Source organism: Nomascus leucogenys, chromosome 23, assembly GCF_006542625.1.
Source record: "Nomascus leucogenys isolate Asia chromosome 23, Asia_NLE_v1, whole genome shotgun sequence".
NCBI lineage: Eukaryota > Metazoa > Chordata > Mammalia > Primates > Hylobatidae > Nomascus > Nomascus leucogenys.
In genome coordinates, this window is record NC_044403.1 from 1,416,634 (window position 1) to 1,443,244 (window position 26,611).

Consider the following 26,611-nt stretch of genomic DNA (forward strand, 5'->3'; position numbering starts at 1 on the left):
TTTTTTTTTTTAGTAGAGACGGGGTTTCACCATGTTAGCCAGGATGGTCTGGATCTCCCGACCTCGTGATCCGCCCACCTCGGCCTCCCAAAGTGCCGGGATTACAGTTGTGAGCCACCACGCCCGGCCTGATCGCTGTGATTTTTATGTTTTGGTGGTTATGTTAAATGATGGTAGTAATAGTATATTAGCAGCTGTGCTATAAAAATCAACCTACTTATTTAACTCACACATTAAAATTCTTTGGAACTACACAGAACTATAAAGAAACGAGGACCTTTAGTCTCACTGTGTGTTGTGTGGTCATCTTTTTTTAAAGTAAAGCAATATTAAAGGTATATTTTTTCTGTTCATTAGAAAAAGTCTACAGCCATACCACCCTGAATGCACTCGATCTCATCTAATCTCAGAAAAAGACGAATTTCCATGAAGAGTAAGCTGATTTTAGAATTGAAACTCAGTTTAGCATTTTGTGTGAAGCTGATTCTTCCCCCTATTTAAAAAAATGGAATAGATGTAAAATTATTGCTATAAAATGATTAATATTGCTTTTCTTTGAATTCTTTTTTATGATTGTGTACGTCGAAGTCTTTTTTGTGATGCTTCTCAACTTCTAAACAAATTCTGGTGAGTGATCCTAAACTGAAAGTTGTGGCCAACTTTAGGGCTTGAAGAAGTAGAGTGCTTGTGGCCGGGTACAGTGGCTCTCGCCTGTAATCCCAGCACTTTGGGAGGCCGAGGCTGGCGGATCATCTGAGGTTAGCAGTTCGAGACCAGCCTGGCCAACATAGTGAAACTCCCTCTCTACTAAAAATTTAAAAATTAGCTGGGCATGGTGGCACAAGCCTGTAATCCCAGCTACTTGGGAGACTGAGGCAGGAGAATCGCTTGAACCTGGGAGACGGAGGTTGCGGCGAGCTGATATCGTGTCATTGCACCCCAGCCTGGGGGACAGAGCAAGACTCTGTCTCAAAAAAAAAAAAAGAAGTAGAGTGCTTGTTCATGACTCTGAGCTCATTTAGTCTCAGCCTTCAGTTTCTGGTGCTACATGACTTGGGACTCACGCCAAGCCCCTGTCAGGTTTTGTCACTGACACCTTGTCACAGAAAATTGTCAGGGTAGTGGTTTCATCTCTTGGAAGGACCCAGGTAGGTGAGCAGCCAGTAAATCCAATAGCTTGCCTGCCTGAAATGCAGAGTTGATTGGAGACAGGCTGATCTAGGGCCCACCTCTTTCTCTCCTAGGGAGCATATATGTTTTAACGGTAGGAAAAATTGAGTTATTTTGGCCACATGGAAGTGAAGAGCCTGTATTCTCAACCATCCAGAGCCATTTCTCTTAATTACTCAGAGGCATAATACCTTTCAGAAAGGCTTTTTATTGTTTGTAAACCTTGGCAGAAAGAGGGAAGGGCATGGTATCTGCATAAAATTTCTAGCGGAGAATAGATTAAATGGAGTCTCCTCGCATCAATGTTAGGTAGATTTATATACTTACCCAGGCAACCTGGACATTCCTTTAAACATTTAAGGGTTTATGTCCAAAGCTTTGCTGGGCCAATAAAGATACAGTCTTGCTTTCAGTAAGCTCACTTTAGAAACTACAATGTATGATGCAAGGTCATAATACTGTGCAAAGGTACATGCAAAGTGTGGTGATTGCGCAGAGAGAAGGGAGGACTCATGGTCATGCCAGGCAATCAGAAATACGTCACCTTGGAGATTTTGGGAGGAGGTAAGATCTGCATGGTGAAGGGCATTTCATATCAAGGGAACAGCACACATAAAAGCTTGAAAACTGTAAAATAATCATACTTGTTTAGAATATAAGAAATTGGTTTAACTAGAGTGTTGGGATTAGGTGTAGGAGTGGAATGGTTGGAATCTGTAAGATAAATGGCACCAGATTATGTTAGCCTGAACTGTAAGTCAGGTGTGGGACATGATCCAGTGAGCCGTGGAGGGAGCTCTCTAAAATTTTTAAGCTGCCAGGCAACATGGTTCTTTATACATTTTGGGAAGATGACTCTGATGGAACTGCGGAGGAGGGGCTAAGGTTGCAAGGTGCAGGAGCCTGAGCATTTTGATGAGGAGCAGATGGTACAGGAGAAAGATGATGAGTCCTCTGAGTTAAGACTGGCACAAGGATGTAGAAGAGAGAAGGAATTGAGAAATTGTAGGAGTAAGAGTGCCAGGACTTAGTGATTAATTAGATGTGTAGATGGGGTAAAGGAGTGGAAAGTGTCAGGAACAGCTCTGAAGTTTCCAGCTTGGATAGCTGGCTAGATGATGCATCATTGGCTAATATAAGGAATACTGTGAGGGAAGCAGACTTGGATCCTATGTTTGCCTCAGGGACTGCAATAAATTCCTCATCACCGGTTTATAATAACTGATTTAAATGTATGTATGAAATTTGTATTCTTTACAATTTTGCAAATAAATGCCATAGAAATCCAATATATTCATAGTCTGATAAACAGTATTAGCTTCCCTTTTATGAAATAGTAAAGTGTAACACTAAAAAGAAAATCAAATATTTCAAAACAAACTTCCAGTTTCTCTTCATACATCACACTTCAAATTCTATACCTCTCTACCATTTAAAATTAATTGTTGCCTATCAACAGGTGACCGTACCCTTGCTGTACGGGTAAAAGCAGAGAATAAAACAGGGACCTTCTGAGCTCACAATATAACTTGGAAAAACTAATGGATGTATATTCATGTTATCCAGTCAATCAATTAGTTTGTTTAGTGATAGACATTTCAGTTATACAATACGGAAGCAGTGTGAATGTTGAGGCAAGAAATGGCCATAAGATGTTGGTTTTCTTTTTTTGAAATGTAAGAAGGAAGTATTTCAGTGTCAATTGGGCTTCTCAACTATAATACCGCTTTTCCAATAAACCTTTTCCCTCAGCCGCGTTAGTCTTCTCTGAGCTCTTGAAGCCCTCGTGATTTTTATCTATCATTAACGTATTTTCAATTGGCTCTTGTCTTGTCTCTCTCCCCAAATAGACTGTGTTCCTGAGGCCAGGAAGCTTTTTGTTTTTGTTTTGAGACAGGGTCTCACTGTGTCTCCCAGGCTGGAGTGCGGTGGTGTGATTGTGGCTCACTGCAGCCTCGAGCTTCCGGGCTTGAGCAATCCTCCTGCCTCAGCCTCCTGTGTAGCTGGGACTACAAGTGTACACCATCATGCCTAGCTAATTTTTTTTTAACAGAAAGTATGTATTTTATTAAAGGATATATTTTACGTATTTATGAAAATTCAATGTAAGATAAAGTTGACATCTCAAATCAATGGCCCGAATTGCAGATTGTTTACTAAACGTTGTCGGAAAAAGGTATTATCCATTTGTTTAAAAGGGATACATACCTTAACCAAAAATAAATTTCATATTGCTAAATGCCTAGCTAATTTTTTGTAGATATGGGGTTTTCACCATGTTGCCCAGCTGTCTCGATATCCTGGACTCAAGCTATCTGCCCGCCTCAGCCTCCCAAAGTGTTGAGATTAAAGGCTTGAGTCACCACTCCCAGCCCCAGGAACTATTTTACTCACCTTATATCCCCAGCTTTTGCCTCAGCACAGAACCCATACTAACATTTAGATTGAACAGAACTAAGGCTAAAGGAAAACTTTAAAGGAACTTATTAAAATTACCAATCCCATTTCAACAATGGGAAGATAAGGAGTGACGCCACACCATGGGATTAGAACAGGGACTATACCACCTTGCTCCAGCTCCACTGTCCCTGCTTCTGGAAAGGGCCCCACTCCAATAAGGAGAATTCTACAGCTCCTGCTCAAATCTATGGTTCTTGCTCCATTTTTGTCCCGATGTCTCTGATTAGATTGGGTGCTATTGAAGGTCATGGGTTTTTGTCCGGTCATTGTTGTGCTCCCAGATGATTGCACAAAGCCCAGCACATAGAATGTGCTAGATAAAGCACCTAATGGAAGCAATGAGGAAAAGAATGAGTCTTAAGCAGACTTGTAAAAGTGTTTGAGAATCACTAAGGAATTTGAAAGGTATCATAGACAGTAGGGCTGAGTTACAATCAACAATAAATAATCTTTTTAAATGAAACCAAAATCTTATTTTAAAATACATATTTGTTTTGGCTTGAAAATCTGCTTTCCTGCCTGCCCCTCCTGTTCTTTTCAGATATCTGCACTGACGTTGAGCACTGCACATGCTGTGCCACTTCAAACAACTTCATTTCCTTGTTTCCTCTTGAATTAATCATGAGCTGCCTATACCTCCTTTACATAAGCGATAAAAGAGACATGGGCAGATGGAAACTGTATTTTTGCAGGTATGTGTAGGTACTTGTGTATTTTGAATATAAAAATGATCAGGGGTGGATATGGGCCAAAATCCCACAGAGGAAGATAGGATAAATTGAAAACTGTGGTTTTGAAGGCAATACACCTTTTAAAAGGGCAGGCAAATAAGCTTTAAACAAACGTGACAATCGTATTGAAGAAGTCGAACCCAGTCTTCAACCAGTAACTTGATTTTAATAAATAACAAACTGTTAATCCCAAATTAGTGCATGATGTATTAACTAAAATTGCCAAAAGCAAAACCATTCTCAGAAACCAGGAGAAAAATAACAACAACAATTGTGGGGTGGGGAATTTCGGGTGATTGGAATTAGGCAGCAAACTGGAACTAATTTCCCTTTTGCCTTTTAGACAGGATCTCACTGTTGTCCAGGCTGGAGTGGAGTGGCACGATCACAGTTTACTGCAGCCTTCACCTGCTCAGCCTCCTGAACGGCTGAGGCAGGAGGATTACTCCAGGTGCACGCCACCATGCCTGGCTAATTTTTTAATTTTTTTTATAGAGAGGGTGTTCCACTCTGTTGCCCAGGCTGGTCTCAAACTCCCAGGCCCAAGCGATTCTCTTATCTCAGCCTCCCAGAGTGCTGGGATTACAGGCATGAGCCACCATACCTGGCCTAACTTCCCTTTTTAAGTTGTGGTTAGTTATCATCAGTATTTCCTATTTACTTTGAGTGTCCATGAACTTTTAGACAGCGTCTTGATTAATAGGAATAATGGTAGTGGTGTCACTGAGAAGTTATCTGTTGTAAACATATATGCTTACATTGATGCATATATAAACTGTAAAATGTGCAAATGATGAAGCAGTCTGTTAGCACTTTTGGCGTAAACTCTCACATTTAGCATAGAATCAAGTTTTATTTTAACAGAATAAATATCTCAGTCAGGCATGGTGGCTTACGTGGTAAAATCCCAGGGTAGTTATTAGGTGAGTTGTTTGTAAATGGTAAGAATAAAAATTATTTTCTAGTACAATGCCACTGATCTATGAATGTACCAAAAGTTTATTATTTAAATGAGGAAAAGAATGGGAAACTTGGTACTTTGATTTAAGATGGTAATTTTATCTAATGAATACGGATCTAAGACATAATATTGGGAATACCGTTCCATAATACTGTAGTAGATCTGGAAATGACGATAATTTAAATCGGGCAATTTCAGGTCTAGCATAGTTAGTGGGTACCCAAAAAGTTCCTAGATGCTTAGTGAAGCTTCTTTATTAACACATTCAAATCAGCAAGTATTTGTATGCCTTCTTTGTGCTTTTAGCTGAGCTTGTTTTGGGTGCCAGAGTATAATTATAAAAATAGTTTTGTTAAACTGTTAGGTTAATTCTAATTGTTCTCTGTTTTAAATGGCATTACGTTCATCTTTATGCATATAGCTCTTTGGTTAGGATAGCTTGCCCAAGCATCACAGGTGGATGATACTCAGTTTTCTGGCATCCAACAGGTATTACCATGTTGCCTTCTCAGTTGCCGTTTCATTTTACCTGCTACTGTGAGTGCTTGAGGTAACGATGTCTTCAGCACTGGATTTTATAATTTAAAGCCATTTTTTTCTGGTCAAAGTCTAAAAAAAAATTGTGTATTTATTATATGGAGATTAATTTTTTACACATATATCCTTATTAAATTATCATTACTTTTACATTAGAATTTAATGTCATCCTTAGTTTAATGAAATTTTCAGTATCATAGTTGATGTCCCAGAATCAAACTACAGGATTAGGTAGTCTTTGTATCTAGACTGAAGTGTAGAAGATATGATTAGTCTTAGGGCCAGGCATGGCTGCTCACTCCTGTAGTCCTAGAATTTTGAGAGGCCAAAGCAGGAGGATTGCTTGAGCCCAGGAGTTTGAGACCAGCCTGGGCAACAAGGTGAAACCCTGTCTCTACAAAAAAATTAGCTTGGCATGGTGGCATGTGCCTGTAGTCCCAGCTATTTGGGAGGCTAAGGTGGGAGGATCGCTTGAGCCTGAAAGGTTGAGGCTGCAGTGAGCCGAGACCATGCTGCTGCACTCCATCCTAGGTGACAGAGTGACACCCTGTCTCAAAAAAAAAAAAAAAAGGTTTTGGAAGAATTCAACTTGAAATCATTTCGGAGATTGCCTCCCACCCAACCCCCAATATCGTTAGTATTTTTTTGCATGTAACATTTACTGTTTATTCCACCTACTTTCTGCCATCATCATAGTTTTAACATTGGCGCTATAGCATATTTATGTGCGTTTTATGACTTACTAAGTTTTAGGACTAACTTCAGGATTGACGTGTGTAGACAACATGTACAAGATTCTTGTGAAAGACTATCTGTCTAGGAACATGACTACTGCTTACATTCTAGGAGATGCCTTCTATGGAGCAGTGTTCTATGAGGGGTAGTGTGCCCTACAGGGTACAAAAGATGAACCCTTGGAGAGCAGGAAGCAGGTACTAGACCTTGGAGTTCAAGACCAGCCTGACCAACACGGAGAAACCCCGTCTCTACTAAAAATACAAAATTAGCCCATCGTGGCGGCACATGCCGGTAATCACAGCTACTTGGGAGGCTGAGGCAGGAGAATCGCTTGAACCCGGTAGTCGGAGGTTGTGGTGAGCCAAGATAGTGCCATTGCACTCCAGTCTGGGCAACAAGAGTGAAACTCCGTCTCAAAAAACAACAACAAAAAACCAGCCCTGGCATTCCTAATATTTTTGGCCTTTTTCTAGCATTTTTTCCATCTATGTGTCAGATACATCTATCTATATGGCATATGTGTGGAATTCTGAGGAGAGAATAGAGACTGGACTTGTAAGCTCACTTGTCTGTTTTTGTGTCCATGGCATTTTAAGCATGGCTGGTTAAGTGGACTGAGATGATGTTATTTTAGATAGTGGAATTCTGGCAATACTTGGTAATCAGTGACCACAAGCATCATAAGTTATTTAATGGCACGATATTTAAACAAGTTGTGAGACTAAAGATATTGCATCTTTTTCTTTACAAAAAAAAAAAAAAAAAAAAATGGGCCGGGCACAGTGGCTCACACCTGTAATCCCAGCACTTTGGGAGGCCGAGGCAGGCAGATCACCTGATGTTGGGAGGTTGAGACCAGCCTGACCAACATGGAGAAACTCTGTCTCTACCAAAATACAAAAATTAGCCTGTTGTGGTGGCGCGTGCCTGTAATCCCAGCTACTCTGGGGGCTGAGGCAGGAGAATTGCTTGAACCAGGGAGGCAGAGGTTGCAGTGAGCCCAAGATCATGCCATTGCATTCCAGCCTGGGTAACAAGAGCAAACTCCGTCTCAGAAAAACAAACAAACAAACAAAAATCCTGCCCCCGCCCCCCCCGCCCCTGCCATGTGCCCATTTGCTAACCTTTCATGTGAAGACAAGTGTCTGTCAGTAAATATTTAGCAGGTTCTTACTTAGCAGATATATTTGGAAAACACAGTCTGTCCCTTTAAGGTACAGGTGACACTTGAATCAGTTAGAAAGTAACTGCAATCAGGAGCAGCAGAAAAGTACACTATAGACAGAGTATTTTTGAAATGATTATTTGGAAACGTTCCATTATTGTGTAATTTTATCACTACAATGGATGTATCTTTTATTTTTAAAATCTTATTTTTAAAAAGCTTATTGCTGCAAGTACACTCAAACTTACATACAGATCTTTTTAACTATCTTTTAAAAATCTTTGGCCAGGTGCACTGGCTCACATGTGTGACTCCCAGCACTTTGGGAGGCTGACTCAGGAGGATCACTTGAGGCCAGGAGTTCGAGACCAGCCTGGGCAACACAGCAAGACCTTGCCTCTGCTTAAAAATAAAATAAAATAAAAAAATAAAGCCGGGCACGGTGGCTCACTCCTGTAATCCCAGCACTTTGGGAGGCCAAGGCAGGCAGATTACTTGAGGTCAGGAGTTCGAGACCAGCCTAGCCAAAATGGTGAAACCCCGTTTCTACTAAAAAAGAAAAGAATACAAAAAGTAGCTGGGCATGGTGGTGTGCATCTGTAGTCCCATCTACTTGGGAGGCTGAGGCAGGAGAATCACTTGAACCCAGGAGGCAGAGGCTACAATGAGCTGAGATCATGCCACTGCACTCCAGTCTGGGTGACAGAGCGAGACTCCATCTCAAAATAAAATAAAATAAAAAATCTTTGGAATAGTTTTAGTATGTTTTAGAGTAAGTTTTGAAAAATAATGTAATATCTTCTGAGATATTACTGTAGCTGGAAATTTACCAGAATAATTTTGAGAAAAACCTTTGTATAACTGGTAGATGGTATTTAAAAATAGGCATTGTGACTTAGTAAGTGCATCCAGTGATACACTTCTTCCCTTTAGGACGATGAATCTCTCTTCATGGCAGTCATTGAAACTAAGTATGGAAGTAAACTGAGATAGATTTACTCTTCCAAATTGCTGTATTGTGAAATATTTTACAATTTCTTTTTAAATAAACGAATAAAAGAGCTTTAAAGAGATTTTAAATGTTTTTGAGTTTAAGCATTTACCTTAAAAGATTTTTAAAAAACAAGCAGATTCAGTCACATTGTTCTCTTAACAATAGTATTTTTACCTTTACCTCGCCCTATTTTAAGTTCTATTGTGGGTTTTTTTTTTTTTTTTTGGAGATGGAGTCTCGCTCTGTTGCCCAGGCTGGAGTGCAGTGGTGCAATCTCGGCTCACTGCAAGCTCCGCTTCCCGGGTTCACGCCATTCTCCTCCCTCAGCCTCCCGAGTAGCTGGGATGACAGGCGCCCGCCACCACGCCCGGCTAATTTTTTTTGTATTTTTAGTAGAGACGGGGTTTCACCGTGGTCTCGATCTTCTGACCTCGTGATCCGCCCGCCTCGGCCTCCCCAAGTGCTGGGATTACAAGCGTGAGCCACCGCGCCCGGCCTATTTTTGTGTTTTAAAGTATGTATCTGAATGCGGGAATGCTTGTATTTAACTCATACCTACATTGTGTGCGAATATACATACTAGGGGGTGCATGCCTAGGATTTATTCTAATAGGGATGTGCCCTCAAAAAGTTTAGAGATAAAGTATTCTAGAAAGCCTTCTCTTACCCTCCGCTCTGTACCTCCAGCAGTCACAGAGCCTCAGCCAAACTTGTCGATTACTATTTTACTTGTTTGCTCTCCCTTTGGTTCCTCGAGAAGGAACTATTTAATGAGATTGTATAAAGTGTTTGAAACAGTGTGCATGGGACCCATAATAATGAACAGGACAGACAAGGTCCCTGTCCTCTGGAAGCTTTGGACATGGTAGGGAAGACATGCTAAAAAAGGACATTGCAGGCCAGGCACGGTGGCTCACACCTGTAATCCCAGCACTTTGGGCGTCTGAGGTGGGCGGATCACGAGGTCAGGAGATCGAGACCATCCTGGCCAACATGGCAAAACCCTGTCTCTACTAAAAATACAAAAATTAGCTGGCGTGCCTGTAATTCCAGCTACTCGGGAGGCTGAGGCAGGAGAATTGCTTGAACCAGGGAATCGGAGGTTACAGTGAGCCAAGATCGCACCACTGCACTCCAGCCTGGTGACAGCGAGACTCTGTCTCAAAAAAAAAAAAAAAAAAAAGACAGTACATGAATATTTAATTACGTTTGTGAAGAAGTGTTCAAAGGAAACAACCCACAGGGAATAATTAGACTTAGTCATATGTAGAGACCTTATGGTCACAGCAACTGAACAAGCTGGTGTGGCTGAACTCATGGGCAGGACTTTATAAAAAAGTTCCCAAGTCCCTAACAATGTGTCTCATATACTCTCTTGAGTCCCATATGGGGCTTAGTAATTCTTTGTAAATAAACAAATACAACATCTTTAGAAGGGATTTTAAATGTTTTTGAGTTTTAGCATTTACTTTAAAAAATATTGTTTTCTGGTTTGCCATAAGTTACTCTAATTTCTACTGTTTTAAACTCAAATCCTTACCCATTTGTGGCAAATAACATTTGCCTCTGCTATCCTGTGCAAAGGATGAAGATAAGCCATACTCCATGAACAGTGAACTGTTTACTAATACGAGATTATTTAAGTTCCGTTACTGATGAACTGTTGTGTCTTAAAGGCTGTATAGGTATTTTATAATCCTTAGCATAGTACCGAAGACCTGTTTGTTTCAACATGATTACTAAAGTTGACAATATATAGATTGCCAGAATAATAATTAGAAAATGCCAAGCAAATAAATTTATAATTTATTTAGTACCCATTTAAGAGTGCATATGATGGAAATGAGCTGTCTTTTAAAAAATTAGTTCCCTGTTTATCTTTGACCTTATTTCCTACCACAAATTCAGTAACTTACGAAGACATATAAAAGCTGACTAAATTTGCATCTACTAATATTCTTTTTTCTTTGGAATTTTATTACTGTAATATACTTCTGAGATTGTATTAAAAAAGAAACTGCATGTGTAAGATTATCATCTGTTGTGGGTGGGGGTGGATATGTAGAGTGGATGATTTGCAAAAGACAGGAAGATCCTCGTTATATTTAGGGTATCTTTTCTTTTTTTTTTTATTATTATACTTTAGGTTTTAGGGTACATGTGCACAATGTGCAGGTTTGTTACATATGTATCCATGTGCCATGTTGATTTCTTGCACCCATTAACTCGTCATTTAGCATTAGGTATATCTCCTAATGCTGTCCCTCCCCCCTCCCCCCACCCCACAACAGTCCCTGGAATGTGATGTTCCCCTTCCTGTGTCCATGAGTTCTCATTGTTCAATTCCCACCTATGAGTGAGAACATGCGGTGTTTGGTTTTTTGTCCTTGCGATAGTTTACTGAGAATGATGTTTTCCAGTTTCATCCATGTCCCTACAAAGGACACGAACTCATCATTTTTTATGGCTGCATAGTATTCCATGGTGTATATGTGCCACATTTTCTTAATCCAGTCTATCGTTGTTGGACATTTGGGTTGGTTCCAAGTCTTTGCTATTGTGAATAGTGCCGCAATAAACATACGTGTGCATGTGTCTTTATAGCAGCATGATTTATAGTCCTTTGGGTATATACCCAGTAATGGGATGGCTGGGTCAAATGGTATTTCTAGTTCTAGATCCCTGAGGAATCGCCACACAGACTTCCACAATGGTTGAACTAGTTTACAGTCCCACCAACAGTGTAAAAGTGTTCCTATTTCTCCACATCCTCTCCGGCACCTGTTGTTTCCTGACTTTTTAATGATGGCCATTCTAACTGGTGTGAGATGGTATCTCACTGTGGTTTTGATTTGCATTTCTCTGATGGCCAGTGATGATGAGCATTTTTTCATACGTTTTTTGGCTGCATAAGTGTCTTCTTTTGAGAAGTGTCTGTTCATGTCCTTTGCCCACCTTTTGATGGGGTTGTTTGTTTTTTTCTTGTAAATTTGTTTGAGTTCATTGTAGATTCTGGATATTAGCCCTTTGTCAGATGAGTAGGTTGCAAACATTTTCTCCCATTCTGTAGGTTGCCTGTTCACTCTGATGGTAGTTTCTTTTGCTGTGCAGAAGCTCTTTAGTTTAATTAGATCCCATTTGTCAATTTTGGCTTTTGTTGCCATTGCTTTTGGTGTTTTAGACATGAAGTCCTTGCCCATGCCTATGTCCTGAATGGTATTGCCTAGGTTTTCTTGTAGGATTTTAATGGTTTTAGGTCTAACATTTAAGTCTTTAATCCATTTTGAATTAATTTTTGTATAAGGTGTAAGGAAGGGATCCAGTTTCAGCTTTCTACATATGGCTAGCCAGTTTTCCCAGCACCATTTATTAAATAGGGAATCCTTTCCCCATTTCTTGTTTTTGTCAGGTTTGTCAAAGATCAGATAGTTGTAGATATGCGGCATCATTTCTGAGGGCTCTGTTCTGTTCCATTGATCTATATCTCTGTTGTGGTACCAGTACCATGCTGTTTTGGTTACTGTAGCCTTGTAGTGTAGTTTGAAGTCAGGTAGCGTGATGCCTCCAGCTTTGTTCTTTTGGCTTAGGATTGACTTGGCGATGCGGGCTCTTTTTTGGTTCCTTATGAACTTTAAAGTAGTTTTTCCCAATTCTGTGAAGAAAGTCATTGGTAGCTTGATGGGGACGGCATTGAATCTATAAATTACTTTGGGCAGTATGGCCATTTTCACGATATTGATTCTTCCAACTATTTAGGGTATCTTTTCTTTCCGCATTCTGAATTTGGCCTTTAAGAATATTCGGGCCAACACAAAAGGCCCAAGTCACTGTGTTACCCCACCAAGCTATGCATTAGGGTCTTGGGGGAAGGAAGATGATAATTAGAGGAAATTTGGATCAGGCAGCTCATCAAAAAATAGAGAAATGAAAGCCTTCCTTCTTCTCTCTCAAGTTAGTAGCAAGTAACTGACTGTACTTTATCCTTCGTCTGACCTGGCAGGGGCAGAACTAACGTTTTATTTTCTTTAAGTCTCAGAGGAGCCTTTTCTGGAAGCTGCATGGTTATTTCAAAGTTGGAAAAAATAATAGGTTCCTGTGGAAATTTATGAAAACATTTTTCTTGACTTCCTTCTCAAAACCTTGGGTGATTGATAGAGGGAGCATGGTTTAGGAACCATATTTTGAAAGCAAAGTGGCAAGAGATGAGGGGTAGAGCCTTCAGGCCTCCTGTGAAATTGAGATTGCGTTCTAAGTGCAGTATGCAGCCACTGAGGCTTTTGGCAGGCACTGATGAACACTTCTGTAAACCACAGTGAAGTTTGCAAGCCTGCCACCAATTTCCTTGCTACAAAGCCTGAAATAATATCCTTTCCCTTCTTTTGATGCCTAATGAAATCCTACTTATCCTTCAACATAAAGTTCAATCTTCCCTTCTTCAGTGAAGGAGGTAGCTATCTGGACATTTAGGAAGGAGAGCATGAACTGAAAAGGGAACTTGGTACTGGAATCTTCTGCATAGTGGAGTAGCTGTAAACCCCCTCCTGTGTCTGTTCCCCAGAGCAGAGAGTGAAAAAAGAGAACAGAGAGGAACAGTACAAGCAGTGGAGTGCCTATCATAGAGTTGACTAAGCATGAGCATGTAAGTTGGGAAGAAGCAAGGAGAGGCTGCTGAGGTTGGGGAGCATAAATTTATGGCAGAGAATGTTTGCAATTTTTGAAAGTGTGGTAAAATGTGTATGACATTTACTATTTTGAATATTTCTAAGTGTGTGGTTCTGTAGCATTAAATACGTTTATATTGTAGGACGGCCACCACCACCGTCCATCTTTAGAATTTTTTCATCCTTCACAACTGAAACTCTACTCATTAATGTAGTAGTTTTAAGCTAGAATACATGACAACCTCAGAACTAGAACTGTATATAGGTGGACAGAGGACTGTCATGGTAGGTATGGATGAAAGAGATGGGGTTGAAGGACTCTAAAATGCTATCCAAAGCATTTACTGTTTGCAGGTGGATGAAGCTGAGGGACTGATAAGGAGGAATGGAGCAGAGAAGAGAAACTTTTATCTGCTTGCATTTAAGTGAATGATTTACATTCAGAAAATACATAGCTCTGGGCTGGGTGCGGTGGCTCACACCTGTAATCCCAGCACTTTGGGAGGCCGAGGCGGGCAGATCACGGGGTCAGGAGATCGAGACCATCCTGGCAAACACGGTGAAACGCCGTCTCTACTAAAAATACAAAAACAAAATTAGCCAGGCATTGTGGCAGGCACCTGTAGTCGCAGCTACTTGGGAGGCTGAGGCAGGAGAATGGCGTGAACCTGGGAGGCGAGGCTTGCAGTGAGCTGAGATCCTGCCACTGCACTCCAGCCTGGGCGACAGAGCAAGACTCCGTCTCAAAAAAAAAAAAAAAAAAAAAGAGAAAATACATAGTTCTTCTGGCTTGAATAGCCACTTGGCACTGATCTACTGGAATCCAAAGAAATTAATAGTAAAAATAATAATGGTTATAATTAAACACCATGTTTGTGTTTAGAAGTAAGATAAATTGGCCGGGTGCAGTGGCTCATGCCTGTAATCCCAGCACTTTGGGAGGCCGAGGCGGGCGAATCACGAGGTCAGGAGATCGAGACCATCCTGGCTAACACGGTGAAACCCCATGTCTACTAAAAATACAAAAAATTAGTCGGGCGTGGTGGCGTCTGTCTGTAGTCCCAGCTATTCAGGAGGCTGAGGCAGGAGAATTGCTTGAACCCAGGAGGAGGAGGGTGCAGTGAGCTAAGATCACGCCATTGCACTCCAGCCTGGGCGACAGAGGGAGACTCTGTCTCAAAAAAAAAAAAAAAAAAAAAAAAGATAAATTACCTGGAATTAGTATAAAAGCAAGATTTTATAAGAAACATAACAGAGTTGGAGAAAATATTTGTGATATGAACTCCTTTAAAGACAGCTATAATTCAATTAAAAATAGAAAAAAATATGTGGCAGGCTCACGCCTGCAATCGCAGCACTTTGGGAGGCCAAGATGGGAGGACCGCTTGAGCCTAGGAGTTTGAGATCATCCTTGACAACACAGGGAGACTGACTCTACAAAAAAATGAAAAATTATCTGGGCATGGTGACATGTGCCTGTAGTCTCAGCTACTTAAGAGGCTGAGGTGGGAGGATTGCTTGAGCATGGGGGGTCAAGGCTGCAGTGAACTGTGATCACACCACTGTGATCCACCTGGGTGACAGAGTGAGACTCTGTTTCAAAAAAAAAAAAAAATGAGCACAGGGATTACAGAAGCTTTTTAAAAATGTCTAATAAACCTAAACACAGAAATTGTTGATTAGGAAAATACAAAATTTAAACAATGAGGTGCTGTTTAGTATGAAATATCTTATGCATACTAAGTTGCGTGTTTATGTATATGTCTCTAAAGATTGTTTAAAGAACAAGAGCAAAACAGACTTTAAGAATTAGGATGTTACCGATACATTTGAAGCCCCCGTGTTCTTCTTTCTTTTTCTACTCCCTATGCCTCCCCACCAGAGGTATCTGCCATCCTGAAATTGTTGTCTAGTGTACCTTTGCTTTTCTCCCTCTCCAGAATGAGGGTTTTGTGACCCAACAATCAGATTAGAGTCCTGGCTTGGGCAGGTGCAAGGAGGGCAAAGAGAGAGATTATTTTCTGAGGTGTAAAGTACCCCAGCCTCATAACAAGGCTTTGAAAGTTATGAACCAGAACTGTGGACAAAAATTGTAACATCACACCACATATGGCTTTGTGTCCATAACATTTTGGAATGTTTTAAAACTACATACTATATATATAACTGGAATTGTACTTTATTCTGTGTACTTTATTCACTCCACATTGTTTGTGAGAATGGCCTATGTTGATGTGTAACTGTAGTTCATTTGTTTTAACTCAGATATAGTATTACATCACATGAATATACTATAAATGTACTTATCCATACTCTGTCAGCTAACAGTAAATATTTTAAAAATTAATAATCTAGTATAGATTAATGGTAAAGGGCAGAGGGGATATATATTGATACCATCCCTTGGAAGGTAAAGTTTTCGGTAAGTTACCAAAATTTAAAATTCATATAGCATTGAGCTGTCAAGTCCACATCTAGTAATCGATCCAAAAAAATACTTGTGCAAATGTAGAGAAATTTACTAGGATGCTCTTTTAAAAAATAATAAAATTATGTTTGTTAATTAAATGAATTATGATAGAGTTAAACTGTGGGATATTATGCAGTGTTTAATGTCAGGCTGATCTATACATACACGTCGAAGGGTGTCTAGCAGGGAGCCTAGCCTGTGGAATGCTGACAGAAGCAGTGAGCGAGGATGGTGAGAGCTCCCTTTGCAGTCCTGCCCCCACTTGACCAGGGGTACCACACACATCCAGAGTCGGTTTCTTCCCAGAGCCTGGCCAGACATTTTTTTTTTTTTTTTTTTTTTGAGACAGAGTCTCACTCTGTCGCCCAGGCTGGAGCGCAGTGGTGCGATCTCGGCTCACTGCAACCTCTGCCTCCTGGGTTCAAGCAGTTCTGCTGCCTCAGCCTCCCAAGTAGCCAGCTGGGACTACAGGCGTCTGTCACCACGCCCGGCTAATTTTTGTATTTTTAGTAGAGGCAGGGTTTCACCATGTTGGTCAGGCTGGTCTCGAGCTCCTGACCTCAACTGATCCGCCCACCTCGGCCTCCCAAAGTGCTGGGATTACAGGCATGAGCCACCGCGCCCAGCCCCAGACATCTCAAGTATAACAGAATAAAATCCTAATCCTTAATATAGTATCTTCTTGGAAGACATCGTCTGTGTCATGGTTATCTTAGTTTTTTTTTTTTTTTTTTCTTTTTCTTTTTGAGACGGAGTCTCGCCCTGTCACCAGGCTGGATTGCAGTGGTGCGATCTCAGCTCACTGCAACCTCTGCCTCCTGGGTTCAAATGATTCCTCTGCTTCAGCCTCCCGAGTAGCTGGGACTATAGGCACGTGCCACCACGCCCAGCTAATTTTTGTGTTTTTAGTAGAGATGGGGTTTCACCATGTTGGCCAGAATGGTCTCGATCTCCCGACCCTGTGATCCACCCGCCTCGTCCTTCCAAAGTGCTGGGATTAACAGGTGTGAGCCACTGCACCCAGCCTATCTTAGTATTTTAATGTAGTAAGTCAACCACGGTGAGGGGAAATGCTGAAAGAGGAAGTATTACCAACTGAAATCCTTATAGATAAGATCAGAGAGATTGTAAATTGGGGTTTAGGGATCAATTTCCTAATTTAGATTAGTATAATGTTTTTATTCTCTAGTATTATATATTTTTTGGTGGGAGAGAATCAAGGGAGGATGACATTACAGATAAAATTTCCTTTTTCTTTTTTTTTTTTTGGTGACAGTCTTGCTCTGTCACCCATGCTGGAGTGCAGTGGTGTGATCTCAGGTCACTGCAACCTCTGCCTCAGCCTCCCAAGTAGCTGGAATTTCAAGCACATCCCACCATACCTGGCTGATTTTTGTATTTTTAGTAGAGATAGGGTTTCGCCATGTTGTCCAGCCTGGTCTCAAACTCCTGGGCTCAAGCGATCCTCCCGCTTCAGCCTCCCAGAGTGCTGGGATTACAGGCATGAGCCATGGCACTGGGCTGGTAAAGTTTCTTCTTAACAGTACTGAGTTGTCACTCAGCATGTGGGGTTGGGGGATTGGTTCCAGGACCATCACCCTCATATCGAAATCTGTGCTTGCACAAGTCTCTTATATAAAATGGCATACTGTTTGCATATAACCTACACACATCGTCCCTTAAACTTTTTTTTTTGAGACAGAGTCTCGCTCTTGTTGCCCAGGCTGGAGTGCAGTGGCATAATCTCAGCCCACTGCAACCTCTGCCTCCCAGCTTCAAGCAGTTCTCCTGACCCAAGCCTCCTGAGTAGCTGGGATTACAGGTGCGCACCACCACGCCTGGCTAACTTTTTGTATTTTTAGTAGAGAGAGGTTTCACCATGTTGACCAGGCTGTTCTTGAACTCCTGACCTCAGGCAATCTGCCTGTCTCAGCCTCCCAAAGTGCTGAGATTACAAGTTTGTGCCATTGCACTGGCCCTTCCCTTATACTTTAAATCATCTTTAGATTACTCATAATATTTAATACTGTGCAACATAAACACTATGTAGTTATATTTTTAAAATTTATATTTTTTGTTGTTGTATTATTTTTATTTGAAATTATATTTGAATATTTTTGATCCACAGTTGCTTGCACCTGCAAATGCAGAAATTTGGATTTGGAGGCCAGCTGTACTCTGTGTGTGTGACTATAAGTGAACATATAACTAAAGAGGTGATAGAAAACTTTTTATTAATTATTTTTAATAAAAAATAGATGTTCAAGGATAATATATTTGCTTTGAAGATTTGTACAAAAATGGCTTGGTACAAAAATATTCAAGCAACAGGATTTAGTTGGCATACGTTCAAGAATTTCTATGCCTCACTTTATTAAGCCTTGGAGACGTGCAAAATGGGAATTATGCATCTTTTTTTTTTTTTGAGACAGAGTCTCACTCTGTCCCCAGGCTGGAGTGCAGTGGCGCAATCTCGGCTCACTGCAATCTCCGCCTCCCAGATTCAAGCTATTCTCCTGCCTCAGCCTCCCAAGTAGCTGGTACTACAGGCGTGCACCAACACGCGCACCACCACGCCCAGTTAATTTTTGAATTTTTAGTAGATATGGGGTTTCACCACGTTGGCCACGATGGTCTCGATCTCTTAACCTTGTGATCCACCCGCCTCGGCCTCCCGAAGTGCTGGGATTACAGGTGTGTGCCACCGCACCCGGCCTACTTCCATTATGTTTTCCTGCTCCATTTTCTATCTGATCTGTTAGTTAAATACTAACATTTACTAGGAATAATTTTCCTGTTACTTTTTTGCCAGTATATGCTTATTTGTACATAATTTATTAAAGCTGACATTGCCGGCCGGGCGCGGTAGCTCACGCCAGTAATCCCAGCACTTTGGGAGGCTGAGGCAGGTGGATCATGAGGTCAGGAGCTCGAGACCAGCCTGACCAACGTGGTGAAACCCCATCTCTACTAAAAATACAAAAATTAGCCAGACATGGTGGCCCATGCCTGTAATCCCAGTTACTCAGGAAGCTGAGGCAGGAGAATCACTTGAACCTGGGAGGCGGAAGTTGCAGTGAGCCAAAATTGAGCCACTTCACTCCAGCATGGGTGACAGAATGAGACTCTGTATAAAAAATAAATAAAATAAATAAATAAATAAATAAATAAAACTGACATTGCCAATAGTATGTTAGGTTAATTGGGAAGTCTTCAATTATATGACAGCTAATGTGCCAGTTAGGTTTAAATAAAAATGCTAAGGCAAACAACTTAGTCTTCCTTTTATTTTTAATCATTGTAGATTTATAGGTTTTAATCCAGGAAGTGCAGGTTGCATATAAAATTCTTGATTTCAGATCATTTCCATGGAAAATGGTAAGCTATTGAATATAATATAGATGGGCTTTTATTTAAAAATTTAATATAATGGGCCAGGCGCGGTGGCTCAAGCCTGTAATCCCAGCACTTTGGGAGGCCGAGGCTGGCGGATCACGAGGTCAGGAGATCGAGACCATCCTGGCTAACACGGTGAAACCCTGTCTCTACTAAAAATACAAAAAATTAGCCGGGCGAGGTGGCGGGCGCCTGTAGTCCCAGCTACGCGGGAGGCTGAGGCAAGAGAATGGCGTGAACCCCCGGGGGGCGGAGCCTGCAGTGAGCCGAGATCACGCCACTGCACTCCAGCCTGGGTGAAAGGGCGAGACCCCGTCTCAAAAAAAAAAAAAAAAAATTAATATAATGAAAAAACGTTGTTATGAAATATCATGTGGGCTGGGCATGGTGGCTCATGCCTGTAATCACAGCACTTTGGGAGGCTGAGGCAGGCGGATCACTTGAGGTCAGAAGTTTGAGACCAGACTGGCCAGCATGGTGAAACCCTGTCTCTACTAAAAAAAAGAAAATTAGCCAGGCCTGGTGGCAAGTGTCTATAATCCCAGCTACTAGAGAAGCTGAGGCATGAGAATTGCTTGAACCCAGGAGGCGGAGTTTGCAAGTGAGTTGAGATTGCACCACTGCGCTCCAACCTGGGTGACAGAGACTCCATCTCAAAAAAAGAAATATCACGTGAGTGTTTGGCAGAACTTGGTAAGTTTCTTATTCAGTGCAATGTGTACCAAAATACCATCTTTACAAGGAGGGAGAGGTGAAAGGGCTGGATGATAGCCACTAAGTCTTCAGAGCATGACGTATTTTGTGAATAGCTGTGAGTTCAATGGCATGGATTTTAGGTGTTTTTCAAGACTGGTATCTATGACAACCTTAAGATCACTAAACATATTTATTTAATAGATCCCTTTTGATATGGTATCATAAACTTCAGCTTTTACAAATGGATAATGTATGGGGAATTAATTAGATCACTTTTAATAAATTTGCCAAGTTTTTTGTAAATCACAGAAAATGGATTAGTGATTATCTCTACTGTTGACAGTGAGAAGCATAGTGGATATACCAAAAATCATTTAGTGTTGAGTTTACACTATCTATGACGATCAGTTTCCTAGCCTTTTTTTTTTTTTTTTTTTTTTTTTGAGACGGAGCCTTGCTGTGTCACCAGGCTGGAGTGCAGTGGTGCGATCACGGCTCACTGCAACCTCTGCCTCTTGGGTTCAAGCGATTCTCCTGCCTCAGTCTCCCGAGTAGCTGGGACTACAGGTGCGCGCCACCAACACTCAGCTAATTTTTGTATTTTTTAGTAGAGACAGGGTTTCACCATGTTGGCCAGATGGTCTCGATCTCTTGACCTCATGATCCGCCCACCTTGGCCTCCCAAAGTGCTGGGATTACAGCCATGAGCCACCGCACCCGACCCTCTTAGTCTCTTTTTTAATGAATAAATTGCTTTTATTTGCTTCTAAATTTTTCAAAATTAAAAGATAATTTACATACATTAGAATTCAACCTCTTTAGGGTACAATTCTGAGTTTTGACAAATGCATACAGTCATATAACCACCATCACCACAATGAAGATACAGAACAGTCCCTTTAGTGCCAAAATTCTGTCATGCCCTTTTATGAAAAGTCAGTTCCCTTACCACCAGCCCTGGCAACCTTGGATCTGTTTACTGTTCCTATAAGTTTGTCTTTTCCAGAATATCTCATTTTATCATATATGTGTAGCCCTTTACATTGGCTTCTTTCTAATGCATATGCAGGTATCTTTTTGTTCATCCCTTGTTATTGCTGTGTGGTATGCCATTGTATGGATGTACCACAGTTTGTTTCCCATTCACTACTTGAAGAACAAGTGGGTATTTCTAGTTTTGGATGATTATGAATAAAGGCTCTGTAAACATTTTTGTCAATGTAAATCCTCCTTTTACTTAGGTTAAGTACCTAAGAGTTAGGATTGCTGGCTCATAGGATAAGTACATTCCCACCTGGTGAGAAACTGCTATTGCTCCTATTGGGTAGACTAGAATTTAATGTTAAGTTTGTGGTAGATGCTGCAGATTATTGCAGATTGTCCACTTGTGGGCAATTGAGAGTCAATCATAATTGTTATATTTTATTTTAGTTATCACTTTCTCCTGCAAACCATGTTTTGATTTTTGGCCTTCATCTATAAAGATTCAAAAGTGAATACAGTAGTGTCCCGTTATCCACAGGGGATGTATTCCAAGATCCTAGGGGATGCCTGAAGCTGCATATAGTACTGAACAGTATATATACTGTTTTCTCCTTTACATCCATACCTATGATAAAGTTTAATTTATAAATTAGTCACAGTAAGAGATTAACAGCAATAACAATAAAATAGAACAATTATAACAATATACTGTAATAAAGATTATGTGAATGTGGTATCTCTCTCAAAATATTATGTAATATTTTCAGACTGAAGTTGATCACAGGTAAAGGGTGAATTTAATATCTTAATGGTTATCATTGTACTAGCATGAGTGATCAAGATTTTTAACCTCCTAAACTTAGTTTTCTCTTCTGCAAAATGGTGATAAATTAACCTTACAGAGTGGTATTCTTCTGTAAGATGGTGCTAAATTATTACCCTGCAATAAGGACTTTATGAAATTCTACATGGAAAATGCTTAACATAGCAATGGGCACAGAGCACATGTTAGCTTTTTTTTTTTTTTTTAAAGCGTTTGTTTTAATACCAAACCTGAGATTACAATTTAAACATTGCTATCAAAGCTCAGGAAGTACAGACAGACGTTGGGGCATTTTTGTGACAGGGAAGTATTCTGGGTTTGACATTACTGAAATTTGCCAAGGCTAAATGGTCTTGGAACCAAACCTAAACAGATTCTCTGCCACAGTGAAATTTTAACACATATGGGTGGAGTTTGCAAAGGAATTAAAAACAATTCAGGTTTCTTCTCTTTGACTTATTTTCTCCATGTACTATTACCCTATTCTGTATTAGATTAATTGTAAAGCTTATTTATTTATGCCTTATATACACATTTCTGTTATTTAAAAAGTACCACTTTCATTAAAATGATTGACAACCCTTGTGTCCTGATGGGGAGCTTGTGTTGAAGTGGGAGAACAAACCCCTCACACCTCATCCTCAGCATTGTATTGGCTCCTGCCTGACATCCATCAGCTCCTAGCAGGTGTGCAATTTAGCAAGTCCTTTAATCCTCCCTAACCCAGCAGTTCACTGCCCAGTGGTTCTCAAAGTGTGATTCCTGGAGTGAGGGCCCAGGTCAGCAGTGTCACTGTCACCTGGGAGCTTATTGGAAATGCAAATTATGTGGCCCCACTGTGCACCGAATCTGACTTTGATAGGGCACTCGGTGATGTATGTCTTGATAACCCAGTAGGTGATTCAAGTGCACACTAGAGAGAGGGAACTACTGTGTCTGGACACAGAGAGGAGGGGGTTGGAGAGGTTATTTTCCCCAGTGAGGGAGAGTGTCTGTAACCTGTTAATTCATTATGATTTTATAAATATTTTAATCTGACATTTTCTTTTGTTTGTTTTTGAGATGGAGTCTCACTCTGTCACCCAGGCGGGAGTGCGGTGGCGCAATCTCAGCTCACTGCAACCTCTGCCTCCTGGGTTCAAGTGATTCTCCTGCCTCAGCCTCCCGAGTAGCTGGGATTACAGGTGCATGCCACCATGCCCAGCTAATTGTTGTATTTTTAGTAGAGATGGATTTCACCATGTTGGCCAGGCTGGTTTTGAACTCCTGACCTCAGGTGATCCACCCACCTCGGCGTGCCAGAGTGCTGAGATTACAGGCGTGAGCTGCCGCGCCTGGCTTTAATCTGACATTTTCTGATTTTTCAAGGCTATGAGAAATTGTTAATGTACTGATTAAAGTATGTAAAATTATAAAGACAGATAAAAATGAGTAATAAATATTTTACCAGTTAAACTATGTTTTGAAATAACATATACAACTTGTTTTCCTTAGGAAATTTGTATGTAGTATTTATTAATTCTGTATTATTTAGTCACTGAAATCAATGAGCTATGCTGGAAAGGAAAACATAAATGGGAAAATGGTATTTGAGGTCATTCAAAATGAGATTTTAACATCTTAAGCTTGTGAATTCTGAATCTGTAACCAACATTTTTCGTCCAGGGCAGTAGCCCTGTTAAAATAGAAACAAACTGTTTTCCCGTTAGCTTTTTTAGAGCATTACTAATAGTTAAGGCATTAGTCCATTTAGAAATCGCCCTATTCCCAGCTGTACTTTGAATGCTTTTAAAGGTTCCATGTGCCTCAGTTGTTTACTTTACTTTGATAAATAGAAGTCTCTCTGTGCTCATATACTCCCTCTCATGCAATGTGCTGCAGCAGTCCGTCCTCTGGGGAGGTGTGGCATGTTTTGCATGAGGTCGTCCTTGGGCAGTAAGTTCGAAGAACTCCTGGCAGATCCTGTGTAATAATCTTCAGCCTCTCTGAGGCTTTACAGCCACGAGTGAGATTTTATCACATGAACTTTAAAAGAGTAAAGCCAAATATCTTTTTATTAAACCAGAGTAGATTAATTATCAGTATATGTGAAATCATGTCCACTGATCAAGGTAAGTGGTTTCATTTTCTAGTAGATATATTTTTTTCTTCCCAGTGTGGGTCACTTTATAACACGGCATGCTGAGGGATGTAAAAGTGGCAGAGTTTGGTTTTCTTTTAAAGTTAATAAAGCTCACGTTGGTTTTTAACTTCAAGATTAAAATATGTGCTATTGATGGGTTTTGGCTCTCCAGGGGGCTTCTTCTGGGCTAACCAGATACAAATGTGTTTGATAGTTATGTTTCTCTGGCTTATTTTTATTATCCTAAGTAAAGTTTGGAAATTCGGTCATTGAGGGGAGAAATACAGAGAAAGAAAGGAACAGTTTTCTCTTTTTCCTCCCATTTCTGGTGTGGACAAATATTAAGAAATATTTACCACTAATCCTTTTTCTAATGCAACTGCATGGAGCATTGTTCTGTTAAAGCAAACAAACAAAAATTCCCACCATCCCAGTCTTGTTTTGGTGAAGTTCAGGGGAGTAAGTATTATTTGTTTTTCTATAAAAGACAACATTGTAGAGATAGGCATGAGTTTGTTTTTTAAAAATTGTTAGTGGTGGTAGTATTAAGCCACTGTGGTCTCTTTCAATGTTGTAGAGAGCATATTAATGAGACATTGAGTCTTTGAAATAGAAATGTAATTCTACTGTGTGATAGAAATGTAATCATGTGACGGGAAATGTCTGCTAAAAATATTTTTAATCACTGAAATGGGTTCATTTTGTTTACTTTCCCATTCGTTTTTGACTGGATATAAGCCTCGCTGAAAAATGTCTACACTGCTGAACGAGATAAACTAAAACTTAGAACCGGCAGCCTTCACAGTTACCAGTATTCTTTCTGATGGTGGTGTGGCTCTTTCCTTCCTTAAGTGTCAGGGGCATACTCTGAGTATGGAAGCCCAAGGTTGGGGTTGGTGACAGCACTGCCTCAGGAGAGCTGAGGCGCCCCTCCTGCAGCTGCACAGCTGGCTCCGTTCCCAGGTTCTAGTAGCTGCGGGAGGGTTAAGCAGCCCAGTCCATGCCTGCTCCTGCTCCCTCCATCACTCAGGCAGAAGCCTGAATTCTTTTGCAGGCATTCCACTACTCTTGCATAAAGTTTGGAGGTCTTGTGATCGCTCCAAAATTTACCATCATACTCTAAATATGAAATTAAAAAAAAAAAAGAAATGCCGCAAAAGGGAAGTGTTTTCTCACCCCAAGCAGTGAAGTTTTAGGTTCTCTTTTTCCTGAAATAGCTTCTGTCCGTTCTCATTTCATCTTCAAACAGTTAGAGATGATTGGAGAGACAGTATTCCCTCCTGGAAGGCAGCTCGTAATTAGAGAGGAAAATATTTCCAGAACAGGAAGATGAAGCTTGAGAGGTCAATGTCGATAAACATAGAGAAATGGTTGGCTCTTGTTTTCTGCTTTAATGGACAGCACCCTTTAGAGAGTGGCCACTACAACGATACGGGCTTTATAAGTTCCTTTTTAGGTTTGTAAACTGAGAAGACAGTAATATAGCACTTCCTGCCTACACTACTGGATTATTTTGTTAAATCATCTAAAAAAAATTGTAAATATGCATATTTAGTGCACATGTTATTTATAACAGTTTTATCTTTTTTAAATGACCTGAAAAACTTCTCTTTCTAAAGCTTATGCTTTCAGGCAAACCCCTTTCACATGAAAGAAATGAAATATGATAGAGTATGATGAATGACTCAACAGGAAATATTACGCGGTTCTTTGGAAGAATGATAACTTGGTGTTCATTTAATAAACATCCAAATGTACATGTAACCGAAACTGCAAACTAGGACTAAGATTTAAATTTAATCAGTTCTTCTTAGCTACTAGAATAGACTTGAGGAGGTCAAGAGTAGATAGGAGGCTCCTGGAATAATCCAGAGAAAAGTTGAGTTCATTTATTTCAAAAATAAAAAGGCATTTTCTTAGATGTTTTGTGGACCATCCCTGCCCACTTCCTGAGCCACCTTCTGATAACCTTTACTGTAGGCATCTTTTTTCTTTGTAAAATAACAAGCTAATTTTTATTGGCTAAAGTACATTTGTAAATGTCTTCACCCTGGTTTGTGTGTGTTCTCTGATTTATCTCCCACCACAGCACCTGCTAAGCTCTGGCTAGAACACGTCCTTCCATTTTGATTCCCTGGCGAATTGACACAAGTTGGTTGGTTATATGTTGAAGCAGGCAGAAGGAAAACACTTAAGAGAAGAAAAATAGTGTTAATCATAGAATTTGGTCATTCTACATGGTGGTTATTATAATAAAACTTGGCCTGGGGAAAATGGGTCTTTCACCCTCTTAGAGAATAAGTACACACAAATACATTTTTTTAAAATTTAAACAAAAAAATAAAAAGACGTGTCACTGTGGTCTTGTCCTTCCCATGCCATTATAAAGCAGTTATTTCTTTTTTTTTTTTCTTTTTTTTTGAGACGGAGTCTCGCTCTGTCGCCCAGGCTGGAGTGCAGTGGCTCTAAGCTCCACCTCTGGGGTTCACACCATTCTCCTGCCTCAGCCTCCCGAGTAGCTGGGAACTACAGGCGCCCGCCACCATGCCTGGCCAATTTTTTGTATTTTTAGTAGAGACGGGGTTTCACCATGTTAGCCAGGATGGTCTCAATCTCCTGACCTCGTGATCCGCCCACCTCGGCCTCCCAAAGTGCTGGGATTACAGGCGTGAGCCACCACGCCTGGCCATAAAGCAGTTCTTA

At 40.6% G+C, this 26,611-nt stretch overlaps 1 protein-coding gene across 4 annotated transcripts in view; it reads left to right on the forward strand.

Moving 5' to 3' along the window:
- Positions 1-26,611, forward strand: part of FGD4 (FYVE, RhoGEF and PH domain containing 4) — a 140,078-nt gene that overhangs the window by 9,013 nt on the left and 104,454 nt on the right. Inside the window, exons 1-3 of one of the 4 annotated variants that reach the window (XM_003277805.3) lie at positions 17,187-17,197; positions 18,425-18,427; positions 23,734-23,897. The exons of 2 other annotated variants lie outside the window; for them this stretch is intronic. In XM_003277805.3, the coding sequence (XP_003277853.2) occupies positions 23,807-23,897 (91 nt within the window). In that variant the 5' untranslated portion in view covers positions 17,187-17,197; positions 18,425-18,427; positions 23,734-23,806. Of the gene's footprint in view, positions 1-17,186; positions 17,198-18,424; positions 18,428-23,733; positions 23,898-26,611 lie in introns of those variants that run through there. One more of the 4 variants, XM_030804586.1, reaches the window with a different exon arrangement.